The following is a 14,523-nucleotide window of genomic DNA, read 5'->3' as shown; positions in this document are numbered from 1 at the left end:
ACCTGGACTAGAAATAAGTGAAAACTAAAGAGAGTGAGAGGCAGCATCTGTTGAAAAAGGCAACACAGATGCTATAAACCAATTCCAGGCACATTAAAATCCCTGAGAAGGGATAAGCACTCTTTTAGGTCCCAATACTACTGTTTAGAAGGTTTTCCTAAGGATACATAGGCGAGAAATCAGAAACACTACTTTTATTCCTGTTAGTCCGCTAGATCTTTATTTATAGTCTTTATTCCCCAGACCCTCTGCTTTTACAAAATGGTGTGACAGTGAAAGCTGCTCAGTCATGTCCGACTCTTTGCAACCTCATGGACTGTATAGTCGATGGAATTCTCCAGGCCAGAATACTGGAGTGGGTAGCTGTTCCCTTCTCCAGGGGAATCTTCCCAACCCAGGGATCGAACCCAGGTCTCCTGCATTGCAGGCAGATTCTTTATCATCTGAGCCACCAGGGAAGCCCATTGCAAATGGTAAAGCTCGTCTTTCTAAGAGCTCATCCTGTGGGAGGGCCTTAGAATGGGAGCGGCAGCCACTGCAGAGGAGTGAAATATAAATAGGTTGGCTGCCCAGACTTTAGGTCTCTCCAGAAAACAGTGGTGAACATTTTGCCTAGACACATAGTCCTTTCCCCACAAAATACATGAATTGATCTATAAAATCTAGAGCCCAGAGTCAGAGGCTCACAGGCCCTCTAAAGCTTACTGTCCCTAAGACATCTGGTATCAATGATTAAGAAGCAATTTTTGAAGCAGGTGAGTTAAATTTATGATTTATGAGTTAAAATTATTTTTCTAGATTACATATGGATTTGAATTGCAAGCAACTCAAATCATCAAGTACTTAAAATGGTAGAATCATTTGGTCATATCACGCCACTATGACTGGCCTTACCTCAGCTGATATACACCTACTTATTTAAATCCAGAAAGGATGGAGCAAATCTTTCTAAATGCACTGTGATACTAACCTTACATGTTCAGTGGCTCTAATCTATTTCTTTCTGGACAAGGGGTTGGGAAGAAAACAAAACTGACCCAAAGCACGGCACTTCTGGGTCTTTGAAACAGAACTGAAATGAAGAGGCCAGTGCATAATTTGATGCTGATGCTGAAACATGTGAGGATAATATTAGGGGCTAGGTCAGGACAGGAAAGCACCATGATGCAAAAGCTGAAGTCAGCGAGGAAGGCAGAAATATATTCTAACTGGCAGGAGATAATACATTGAGTACAGAGTAAATAATGTGGCTTTCAGTTGAAATGCTACTACATGATAAGAAGAAAAACGATCATTTAGAAGCAACTCTTAGGTGATAAGGACTGATCCTTCTCAAAGAGAACTGAGAGAGTAGGGAAGATACATCTTCTGGGAAAAGGGTTAACAACTAGAAGGTACCAAATCTCTGATAAAGCAAGGAAGCAGAGAGAGCATACAGAAAAGCTTCAGAGCAAGGGTTCTTCACCCAGAGTCCAGAAAACTTTGAAACTGTGTGCGACATCTTGCATCTTTGTGGATTTGGGGGGGAGTATGTCTATAACTTACATCAAATGTTCAGATATGTCTGTGATCTTTCAAAACATGAAAAACCATTGATCTAGATGAGGGTAACAAGTTCAAAGGCTTACGAAGGCTACGCAGTCAGCATGTGTGCGTGTGAGCAAGCTGAGTTCAGGCACTGTTACAAAGCGTAACTTCTAACCAATGACACTACTTGTTAGAATCTGTAGGCACAACCAAATCCAAGCAGCAAAATGATCCGAGGGCAGAGCTCAGCTATGGTCGCCAGACTGTGACATGTCATCTGTAACACGTTAGTGGTGTATGGCCACCAAAGACAGGAGGAGTCGCAAGGCAAAGTACAGAGCAAAAAATTCACGAATGGAAGGTAGAAAAATGGCAAAAACATTAGAAAAGAGAACTTTCCTCCAAGGTAGGAAGAGAGATTTATCTATAGACTAAAGGTGCTTATATAAGGCTTCATGCCATTTTTTTTTTTTTTTTTTGGGCAATTAAGCTTAGTACTTCTGTTTCATGACTTTGAATTCCGTGCTTTTATCCATAAACATTTGTACACTAAGTTCCATTCCTCTTTCTCTTAAAAACTGTCCTTGGTACCATAGCTTATTTATATACCTGACAAAAAAATACAAGAATCCCTCTCTTCTTACTTCAAGAGCTAAATAAATATCCAGGTCACTTACCTCATTAAAACTATCCCACAGGTCATCACTGTGAGTGGATGTATAGCTATGATTATGCAGGTAAAGGATAATGGCATGTTGAAATATATCTTCACTAAGGTAAGTTTTCAGCATCAACAGTAGGGAAGCTCCCTATTCCAAAAAATGAAAAAAAAGAAAAAAGAGAAGTGAAAAACAGAGGAAAATAATAGAATACAATAAGACTATCGAAATAAGAACCTAAAATTCAAAATACAATCATTCTAAGCGAACACTTTACTAACCCAGTTATAATTTGCTGTTATTTTGTTTCATGTAACCAGTTGTGGACTATGGCCAAATTGTCTTAAAAATTATTTTAAAGAATTTTAGAAAGAATTAATTCTTTAAAAATTATTTTAAAGAAGTTGAAAAATAAAAATGCCTATGTGCACTAATTCTTCTGTGGGCCATTTTGTGCAGTCTATCGATTACTCAATGTTTCAGTGTTAATGTTGAAAAGTTAAGTGTTTATACATATATTTTTAACTTTAAAACTTGCCGAATTTTCTGTGGCATCCCCACCCCTACCCCCTGTGCTTGAAGTCCCAGCTGACTTCATGGGCACATTGCTGAACCCTCAGAAGTCTCTTTGCTAGAAAGTACATTAATTTCCAGTTTTAAGGTGTCAAGTTTCTGAAGTATCCAAGATCTCTCTTCTTCTTGCAGAGTCACTTCAAATATGTTTGGAACATATGAGTGTGTATTTAGGTAGTTGCTGCTGGTAAGTTGCTTCAGTTGTGTCCGACTCTGTGCGACCTCATAGATGGCAGCCCACCAGGCTCTCCTGTCCCTGGGATTCTCCAGGCAAGAACACTGGAGTGGGTTGCCATTTCCTTCTCCAATGCATGAAGGTGAAGAGAGAAAGTGAAGTTGCTCAGTCGTGTCTGACTCTTAGCGACCCCATGGACTGTAGCCTACCAGGCTCCTCCGTCCATGGGATTTTCCAGGCAAGAGTACTGGAGTGGGGTGCCATTGTAAGCACACACTAATAATTCAGAGTCAGACGTGGAACTATTAAGGTCACACCATATTATGATGCATGTCACCATCCCCAGTTTTAAAGCAGCAACCACCTCCTCCACATTCAAAGGCAATTTATATCACACCTCCTGCATCTGCTATAGAGATGTATTTATTTCCTCTTCTAGACTGTAAGCTAATTTAGGGAAAAACTGAAGCTAGGTGCTCAACTCCCATGACTAAAATAATGCCTACTACATGGAAGGCACTCAAATGCAAAAAAATTCTGAATGACTGAATTTCTGATAAAAAATGTAGCAATGTTAAGTCATCAAGATTACAAGATACAGATAATTGAACTTAATAGTTATTACTCTCTTGTTTTTGTATCACACTTCAGTGGTACTTGTTCTATAAATTTAAATAGTCATTGTTGTTCCCAACAGTCCCCCTCTCTTCTGCGTCACTAACTTTTCCTCTCTACTAAAACACTGCAACACTCCATTTGGAAAAAAAAAACAAACCACCCAGCAGTTCTTATTTTAAACAGAAGATGTGCTTCCTTTCCTTAACCTCACGCCTCCTGCAGTTATCACCGTATTTCTTATTTCTCCTTTGGGAAGCCAGTTCTTCAAAAGAGCTGTCTGCATTTGCCGTGTTCATTTGTTCTGTTTCCATTTCCTCTTGAGCCATCTTCCAACCATCATCACCCACTGGCAGTGGTTTTATGAAGGCCCCTGGTGAGCCTTACAGTGCCAAACCAATGTCAATTCTCAGGCTCACCCACGAGTAGCATTTGATATGACCGATCACTCCCTCCTCCGTGAAAGTCATCCTGCTCTCGGCTTTGGCACGTCACTCCTGATTCCTCCCCTGTGCACTGGGCGTCCCTCTCTCTCTTTTGCTGCATCCTCCTTATCTTCTCAAGGACTAACTTTTAGTGTCCCTGGCATTGTATCTTCAGACTTCTTTTCTTCTCTAAAGTCACTTTCTTGTTGATCTTCTCAGCCACAGGGGTTTTACATGACCCCCAAATTTATATATCTAACCAGGCTTTGCTTCAATTCCAGACTCATATCCAATTACATGCCTACTATTTCCACTTATGCGCCTTAAATTGACTCAAAAATTGACCTCTTTTTCCTTCTTATCCTAAATATACTCTTCCAATAATCTTCTCACTTCAACAAATAAAAATTCCATTTTTCCAGCTCTTCAGGCAAAAATTTTGAAGTCATCCTTGACTCCTCTCTTAACTCGACATCTAGTCCACTAGCAAATTCTACTGGACTAAACTTCCCAATATATTTCAAAACCAAACACGGCTTATTACGTTCACTACTATCACCTTTGTCCAGGCCACCATTTCCTTGCTGCTGGCCTATTACAACAACCTCCTAACTAGTCACCTTGATTCCACGTGATGTTGAAGGCTGACTTATTCCAAAAATAAATAAATAAATCGTACTGTGGTACTCCCCTCTTCAGATGGCTTTCATTCCACTGTGCGTAAAATCAAGGTCCTTATCAAACCTAATAAGATGATCTACAGTGATCTGGCCCCTTATAATCCTTCTCACTCCCTCTGCTACTTTCCCTTGCATTTATTCCTCTCCAGACACCCTGGCTCCTTGCTGGTGCTTAAACACGCCAACCAATCTTCATCTAAAGTTGTGTGGGTCCCCAAAACAAGTCCCAGATATGGCAGAAGGACTCACAGGACCAGGACTGAGTATACAGTCATATTCACCACCATGATTTATATTACTGGGAAAGGACATGAAGCTAAATCAGCTAAGGGAAAAGTCTTATGGGGTGAACAAGTACAAGCTTCCAAAAGTCCTCTGCAGGAAGCGTTTAATTCTCCAAGCGACCAGTTGTGACAACATGTATGAAATCCTGGCTATTGGGGGAGTTCCTTGGAGACTCAGTACCCGTGATTTTTACTGGGGGCTAGTCATGCAAGTATCTTCTGCTGCTGCTGCTAAGTCGCTTCAGTCGTGTCTGACTCTGTGCAACCCCACAGACGGCAGCCCACCAGGCTCCCCCATCCCTGGGATTCTCCAGGCAAGAACACTGGAGTGGGTTGCCATTTCCTTCTCCAATGCACGAAAGTGAAAAGTGAAAGTGAAGTCACTCAGTCGTGTCCGACTCTTAGCGACCCCATGGACTGCAGCCCACCAGGCTCCTCCGTCCATGCGGTTTTCCAGGCAAGAGTACTGGAGTGGGGTGCCATCACCTTCTCCGATCTTCTGCCTAGCAAGGACCAAAATTCCAGACTCCCAGAAGGAAAGCAGATATTTACCCTAAACTACACTGTTCGCACAAACAGTGATGGCACAGTGAGTCATTCTCATCAGGGAATGGTGAGAACTCTCCCCAAATCCAATTTGCCAGAAATTAGCCAAGGTCAAGCCTCACAATAATGCCTTTCTAAGGATAGCAGTCTCAGGCCTACTGCGCTAACTGATGTCTGCACACAAGCCCTGTGCACTGGTTATACCCTCTGCCTGGAACATTTCCCCCCTAGAAGTCCACATGGCTCGTTCCCTTCCATCCTCCAGATGTTATTCAAATATCACCTTATCACTGGTCTTCCCTAGCCATCTTATACAAAGCAGCCTTTCCCTTGTCATTCTCATTTTCCTTACTGTGCTTCATTTTCATATTCACACTAACCACCAAACACAGTATCTTTCATTCATTTGTATTATGTATGTCCCTATCTCCGACCCCTGAAATGGAAGCTCCATGGTACAAGCAACACAGTCCGCCTTCTTTCCTGATCTATTCCTGGTACCTAGGAAAACACCAGTTACGTGGTTGGTACTTGTATAATTTGTTAAATGACTGAATTATCACAAGGCAACATGCATCAAAATTAGGCTTAAAGATTATGAAGATCAAGAATATGTCTGCCACATGTATGACTTACTGTCAAACACTGACACTTCTTCTTACACACAATCATCCAGTGTAAATTATCCAGTGAACTATTGTTCTCAGTTCTGCGGATGGGACATTTGCCAGATTCCCAATTCTGAAATAAGTACTCACCATACGGACAGGCATAATGTATGTTATGGAAGCAACATGCTCAGAAGACACTGAATTCTAGGTTTGGAGGGTGGGGGTCAGACAAAGAAAGAGCTCTATAACAAGAGATCCTGAAATAACTGTTCTGTGTAAGAAAAGAACTGCCAAGTTGCAAAATTTTCTTTATTGGTAGCTCCAGTATGGGCTTTAAAAATCACAACCCATAACAGTAGCTCTAATTGGAATACACTTCATATAGCTGACTGTACTCCTGATTTCCTCATTTAATAACAGCACTACCATTCTCCCTGCCAGTCAGGCTTGAGCCTGGAAAACATTTCTGCCTCCTTCTTCACCTGCTTTGACCTATCACTACGTCCTATAAGCATTTCCCTCTGCCTAGGGGTTTTTTCACACCCATCAGTTTCCTTCCACTCTCACTACCACTCCTAATTTTAAACTTTCACCATTTCATGCTTTGACTTCAGCAGCAATTTCCTGATTTTAGGTCTCTTTCCATTTAAATCTATTTTGTAAACTGAAGCAAGTTAATTTTCCTAGTCACTTGAATCTCAAAGCCATTCCTCTATTTAAAAATCTTTTAAAGCTTCCCACTGATTATAGAAAAAGTCCAGATTCCTGATGGCATTCAGGACCTTCTACAGCTGAGCTCAGACGTACCTTTCTCATCTTTCCCTACCCCACATGTGGCTTCCACTGCAAGCATTTACCCCCTAAACAAAAATTCCCTGCCCATTAGTATTACTGACTCTTTTTTTGCAGACCTCATCGAGCCATTCTAGCCCCATTCTATTGTTCCCATTGCTCTTTACCTATATGTTTTTCCTATTGTTTAGTTTCCATGTTCTTCCAAGAAATTTCTCTCCATGGTCCCAGGGAAAAATACTCTGTACCATTCTCTTAGCACACATTTTTTCTCACTGCTTCCCAAGTACTCCCTACCTAAACTCTGCATTTCTTGATGACATGAACTGTAACCCATATGCTTTGTATATCTTCTTCTCTGTTCAGGATGGGAATTCAATTTATTGATCTTAATCTGGTAGCCAGACTAAGGAGGCAAGTAAGCTATAACATTCAGCCCTCCTTCCCTACACAAATGTGACACGCCCCTCCCCTCTTCTCTGACTTACGGTGATGCTAATCAGGTCTTTAAATTTCTGTTTTGGCTTTACTTCCATACCTGGAGTCTATGTTTCTAATTCTACAACAGAGTCTTTGATTCGTAAAAATCTCCTTTTGTTTACCTGTTTTGGCAATTCTGACTTTGGAACACACTTCAGTCCTGAATGACACAGCCAAAGGCTTAGAGCCTCCCCTGGACATATTCTACCTGTAGACCGGGACAGTGATCCAACTTTAAAAGATCTATTACTCTAAGATCTGGTTAACTAGCCAGAATACTAGTTAGAGAACTTAAGAGACACAGAAAGAAAGAAAAACCTAGATCAAGTTAAGATCAAGATTTAAGTAGAAGCAAACATCTTAAAAATTAACAGGAAAATTGAAAATAATACTTGTCTAGTCTTTAAAATAATCTAAATCAGTCAGCTTGCTTACATATGAAATTAATTTGTAACCCACTCCAGGTACTTTTGGGGCATGGCAATACCTTAAAGTAGGAAAGAGAATCAAACATTTCTTCAATCTGTTCTGAAGACTGAACAGATGATGATGATATTGGATGGGATGAATTCAACGCATCTTTTCTCATTGTTTTAAATCGAGCATCTAAGAAATCTTCATACTACAAAAAATGAAACAGAATAAAGAAACTGTGAATGGTATTAAAGACAGAGGCAAGTTTAGTAATTATTGATAGGAATTAGACTAATTACTGTTTAAGGTCATTATAAAAAAAATCAACTAGCTTCACTAAACTTTAGAAATAATCTGTTGAAGATATAGGAAGAATGTGACATTTATGCATATTCCTTAAATTTGAAAATAAAATTACAACTTCCACAAAAATCAGTGTTCCCTAAACAACAACACAAGGATAATTTAAGAGTTTATTACTAAAGCGACCATATGCTAAATCCAGATGTTCAAATGATTACTTAGAAATGGCTAGTGAATATTTGTAAAATAAAATCTTAAATTAAAAAAAAAAGGAACTGCTCCTTAAGTTGATTTCTCATACATAATCCAGCTTTTCTATTGAGATAATATACATTTCCCTTGACTGAGGCTATTCTTAAGTAAAATATAAGTCTTAAACAGAAAGGAGTCTGAGAGTTCAACAGACCAGTTCCTTTAGAATATATACTGAAAGCTTTTAAACATTCTGGGCACCACCAAGTGGCGAAACTGTATATCTCTTTGTTTAATTAAGACCTATACCCAGATTTACATTACTTTGCTTATTAATATTCTAGCTTAAACTGAGTTCATTTTACCATTTGAAATCTTTGAATAGGCCCTACACAAAAATTTCAAACTGAAAGCTCCGAGAGTACTCATCTTTTGAAGCACTTTTGGATCATACAGTCAAGAAGCTTAATAGAAAGTCACAGAATTCTATAGTAGAAACGGATTCTTATACTTTTCCATTTACTGCTTGAATTATTCCACAATATCTGTCATGTATGACCTATGCTGCGTGCTTAGTCGCTCAGTCGTGTCTGACTCATTGCAACCCCATGGATTGTAGCCCGCCAGGCTCCTCTGTCCACAGGGATTCTCCAGGCAAGAATTCTGGAGTGGGTTGCCATGCCCTCCCCCCATATAGGACCTAGTATGTCCAAATCTCTCTAAGGAGAAGAAACATCTCCGGAGAGTCTAAGAACACAGTAACAACATCATCATGCTCTCTGTAACAGAATGGGGTTCCACGGCTTTGAAACGGGCACAAAATATGATTTGGACCTAAAAAGAGCAAATTATTTGTCTCACTGTGTATCACTGTTGTAAGAATGATCACAGTGATAATAGCATTGCCACAAAATGTCTTAATTTCTTCTCTATAAGGAGTATAAAAAGTTTTGTTTTGCAAATAAAAAAAATGCTTTTCAACTTTATCTAAATTCCTTAAAGCAGAAGGGCCACATCTATTAAACACAGAATTTAGCAAAGCAATTTAAATGTTCATCTTAATGACAAAGTATAAAATAATTTCACATTATCTCTGCTTTCTGAAATCCATCAGTAACTAAAAGCACAATTTTCACTGTCAAATCTCAAGAGGTATAGAGATCAGTAACAAGTCAGTTTTATTGTATTTTTCTAGAAATATTTTCATTGCTCCAAATGCATGGAAAATACATGTCCAGTATGATTGGACTATTTTTCTTCCTGGCATTCACACGAGGCCTAACAAACAGTGTACTTACACTGGAGAGCTCTCCGAATATTTTTTCCAAAGAGAAATACTCCATGAATGTAGCAAAGCCTTCATTTAGCCACAGATCATTCCACCACTGCATTGTCACCAGGTTACCAAACCACTGCGGGGAAAGAACAAACAGCTAACCAACTTCACATTCTCAAGACTTTTCTAATAATCGAATTGTCAGATTAATCGCCTATGACCAGATTACCACTACTTAAAAGTATACTTATTGCAGTTAAAGCAAACTATATTCAACTTTAAGTCTTACAAATAAATGGTATTTGTAATATAAATTTACTTTAAAAGTAAAACTGTATACATTGAGTAAATTCACTTTTAAAGTAAAATTATAAATTTAACATTTTACCTTACATAAAACAAACAAAGACAACTGGCTTATTTATCAGTTTAACATACATGCTGTACAGTAGGTAGACAAAAACTGTTTTTAGTCACCTCATTAAAACATTTCCTAGATAAATTCCTCTACTTTCTAGTATCAAGTTAGTAATATTATTTTCCATCATGTCTACAATCATCATGACAACCCCAAAATGAACGTCTGTATGAGGGATGTTCCTATAGTCAGAGAGCCTGGACTGCATGTTTCTCCTCAGTTACCACAGTGAGTATTTACATGATTCAAAACAGAATTCAAACAACATTCCCTAAGAAATTTGGCATGCATACAAATAAATAAAATCAGAAAGACTTTTAAATGGCTTTTTTCCATGAAGTAATAAGAAGGAAAAAGAAGATGAGACACCCCTAAAAAAATTCATCTCAAAAATCCCTGAAATGAAGCGTGGCCGATAAAAAGCGTGCAGTTCAGTCACTGTGGCCAAGGGCTCGGCTCAAACCATCAGCAAAATGACAAGATTACTAGGTACTGAAACAAAGCTCTATGGAGAATCACAAAAGCATATTTTCAAAGATTAATATCTTAAAAACCTCTTTCAGAAGAAGATGACTTTTAAGTCGTAAAGAAGTACAAAGGAAACCCTCCTGCTGTGGTGATGGCCGGCCCCAGGAATAACAGACCTGGAGCAGATCCCCTAAAAAACAGTTTGAATACGTGCGTAACTGTAAGAGCAAATACGCACACGCTTCATAAGCCAGCCTGTCGCGAAGTCCTCACGAGGCCCGGTGCGCTGGGGCTGTGGCTGAGGTAGGCGGCCAACTGGCCAGAGCACGCCCCACTCTCGCCCACCTCCTCCCACCGTCGCGACACCCCAGTCCACCCCACCCTGACCCTGATGAGCACTGCATTGAGGGCACGAGAGGGACCAGGTACTGGGGAAGAAAGAGTGAGGGTCACGCACCCATATAATTTTCCTTCCTTTTCTCTACATCATCCAGAGTACCCTCCCACTCCCAAATTAAGAACCCAGTTTTTAGCAGGAGGAAAAACGGTAAACCTAGCCCTGACTACTACAGTCCCAGGAGAAGAGGCGTGCAGCTCAGGGAAAACTTTCTTCCCCACCAAGTTATAAAATGTAAGAGAGAGAAAGGAAGTCAAAATGCTTGATAAACTGTAAAATCATAGAACAACCGTTAGATAACATCTTCATCCAAAAATTTTAAGTTTGTGTTAAAAAAAAAAAGCACCATTGTATTACGAAAGAAGGCAATACTCTAATATAAAGCTGAGTTATTATTAGCATCTAAAACTCCAGGATATGAAACAGACCAGAGGTGTGAGATATAACAGCCTTGGGTGCCGGTACCTGATGGGCCAGCTCGTGAGCGATGATTTTAGTAACCAGCTTCCTATCTGCTACTGAAGAAGTATTACCATCATACAGAAGTGTCTCTTCTCGGAAGGTGAGCAAACCCCAGTTTTCCATTGCTCCTGCTTCGAAGTCAGGAATAGCCACCAAGTCTGGATATAACAGGAAAGAAGTGGTCAACTCTCCTCCATCTAAGGCACTCCCTAGTTAAACCCAAGTATTTTACCCACTGGTCTATCAGCAAGGTCACTGTATCAGTAAGTTCATTTTACATACTCCTAGGGAAAGGAAACGTTCTAGCTCATATGCTCCTTATCTACCTGTCAGCTGAGAAGATCGGATCAACCACCTACAGAGTCACTGTTGCTCTGTCCCTTAGCAAGAGAAGGGAGATCTAACTCCTTCACAGTGAAGAACTTTCCAGAACAAGGAGGACAGAAGGCAGGGCCAACCCTCTTCCAGCTAAAATCAGCACCCGGTTGAATGACACTGAAGTACTCTTGCTTTCCTGAGCTCTCATGATTCCTATTATTATTTGAATTAGGAATTTCTCAGGAAATTGAAATTAGTCCAACTCCAGGTTAAGCCCTAAGCAAATCCTTACTTAAACAGCACCTTTGAAATAGTCCCAAAAATTTCTAAATGCTTTAAGCTACACATTCAGATGTATCTATGGAATCTAAATAATCTTAACAAATACAAACAATTCTTAAAGCAAACAATTAACAGAGTTTCTTGGTTTCCCTTTGAAATAACTTTGGCAAAAGTTCTTTCTGAAAAAAATTTGCGACCCAAATCTAGGTTATTATTGCTAATGAAATTGGAGGTACTCTTTGATTCTTACCCAATTTCTTTAGTGGGTACTGAATTTCAAAGTAGTTTTGATAAAAGTCAAGAAGCTTCACAGTTGTTTCCAAGGCATGGTGAACTTGACCAATCTTTTCTGGGACAGCATATATAGAAACCTGAAAGGGAACAGGTATGATGTAAGGACAATAAAAATGGCATGATATCAAGTGAACACTGTCAAGATTTAGCATACGTGAGAACTACACAGAGGTATGAGAGTTTTTAGGCCGGAAATTCTTACATATAGTTCTTTTAACCCCTAAAGGACTTAGCAAGTCATTTCCATACATACAACAACGTTCAGAAAAACTTACTGATTCCTTTTTTTTTAAATTAACATCATACCCGAACTATTTTGTCTTATATAGCAATTATACACATCTGCCCACTTACTTTCTGTGGTACTCTTCTCTTCCTCCCTATTACCTACAGTTGCGCTTCCTTGCCTGTGAACTGTCAAGCTGTGAATTATTTGAAGGGCAAAACTAAATTTTCATCTTTTTAGTACCTAACGTAGTGCCTGGCATCTTGCAGGCATTCAATACAGAGAAGTCACAGCTTACGAGAGACTTATTCCCAACATGAACACCTGAGACAGAAATGGCACATTGGTTGAAACTGCCCTGAGGCCCCATGAGAGCACAGCACATTCTCTTTCAGTAAGCAGGGCACAGCCAGTTTTCTTTCAGCCTTGGAACTGCTTACTTTTTTTTTCTTTCACGTTGTTGGCTTGTACCCAGCAGAGTGAAAAACACTCGGTGAGTGGCTCACAGTAACTAACACTGCTGTATTTAAAACGGATGGCCAGAAAATAAAATAAAATAAAACGGATGGCCAACAAGGCTCCACGTAGAGCACAGGGAACTTTGCTCAGTGCGATGTGGCAGCCTGGACGGGAGGGGAGTCTGGGGGAGAAGGGACACACGTACATATGAATGGCTGAGTCCCTTTGCTGTCCACCTGAAACTACCACAGCTTGTGAATCAGCTACACGCCAGTACAAAAGAAACACTTCAATTAAAAACACAAAGATACACACTCAAAAAAAATTTTAAAAACAATCGATTAAAAGGATAACAGGGTTCATGCCCATGAATCCAGGGCACACGCTCCAGGGAAGATGCAACTGCCCACACTACTTAAATTGTTATTCTTTCTTTTCTGACTAAGTGTGTAAGTTACATATGTGTAAGTTACACATTTGGTGTAACTGACTCTACCTGTCTTATCAGTGAGTCAAAAGGCAAAAGTTGAGTAATTACATTAAGAGTAATAGGTTTTAAAAAGCAGTATTTACTGTTTTCAATTTATTCAAAGAATATGGACAAGACATGGCAGAAGGCAAAAACCTCAAAAATAAAGATCTTGGCAGGTGGGAAAAGGAGACCTACTGAATAATTGAGCATTTGGAAAAAATACACTGGCGAACTCTAACCACAAGTTAAAATAAAGACTAAAAATAGTCTTTCATTAAAGCACTGAAAAACAGGCAACAACTTCTAAGAGGTCATAATTTCAGCCACAGCTGTCTTTATCTGGGGCCTTAGTCTATAGAACATATGCCCCAATTACAGAAACATGGAGATAACATGGCATAAAAAAGAAAGAAAAAAAATTTTAAGTAAACAAACAACAAAACTAAATGTACAACCAGTGTAGTCAGACTTCCAGGTTCCAATCTCTGCTAGTTGTGTGAACTTGAGGAGGTTCGTGAACCTCAATCTCCTTATCTATAAAAGCATGATAAAAGTAGCTCCCATCCCCAGATTAAATGAGCTAATACATATAGAACTTCGGATAGTGGCTGACAGAAGACAAGTGTTCAATAAAGAGTAGTTATTATCATTATTATAAATAAGAGTCCCATCAGAAGTGGCGTAAAGTATGTGTGAGCAGAGCATTTGTGGCAAAAGTTACAGGGAGAATGAAGTGTTAGGACTGAAGTTAGCCCATTTAAAATGTGTTTCTTTCTTAAGGTAATTAAGAAGAAATTTAATCCCATATTATGTGGCCAAATTCGTACTTCACCAGCCCAGCACTCAAACATCTGCACCCTTGGCACAGGGCTGTGACCGCAGTTGATTGAATTCCGTCACCACCTGCCATAGGAACACGCCCACTTCCTGCATCATTGCCCCTCTAAAGCGTTAGTGCTCGTGCGCACACACACACACACAAGTCCGAAATAGTCTTTTTAAATCTAACTACCATGATACATGACTGTACCAAGATCACTTGGAATCTGAGACTAGTCTTTATTACTTCTGCCTGTTCCTTCCAGGCATACACATTTTATGGAGTCAATGGAACCATCTAGAAGAGGCTGTCCTGACAGAAACACCAGCCACACACTCCAGATTCCTCCTCAAAC

General features: G+C 39.6%; 1 protein-coding gene across 1 annotated transcript in view; it reads right to left on the bottom strand.

Moving 5' to 3' along the window:
* LNPEP (leucyl and cystinyl aminopeptidase) overlaps positions 1-14,523 on the bottom strand; it is a 53,231-nt gene that overhangs the window by 22,055 nt on the left and 16,653 nt on the right. The window contains exons 4-8 of the mRNA XM_068980624.1: positions 12,148-12,268; positions 11,301-11,455; positions 9,575-9,688; positions 7,855-7,989; positions 2,205-2,336 (exon numbers count right to left, since the gene is read on the bottom strand). Coding sequence (XP_068836725.1) covers positions 2,205-2,336; positions 7,855-7,989; positions 9,575-9,688; positions 11,301-11,455; positions 12,148-12,268 — 657 coding nt within the window. The remainder of the gene's footprint in view (positions 1-2,204; positions 2,337-7,854; positions 7,990-9,574; positions 9,689-11,300; positions 11,456-12,147; positions 12,269-14,523) is intronic.

Source organism: Capricornis sumatraensis, chromosome 9, assembly GCF_032405125.1.
Source record: "Capricornis sumatraensis isolate serow.1 chromosome 9, serow.2, whole genome shotgun sequence".
NCBI classification, from domain to species: Eukaryota; Metazoa; Chordata; class Mammalia; order Artiodactyla; family Bovidae; genus Capricornis; species Capricornis sumatraensis.
Note: the sequence above shows the minus strand (reverse complement) of the source record. Positions and strands in the feature narration are given on the sequence as shown.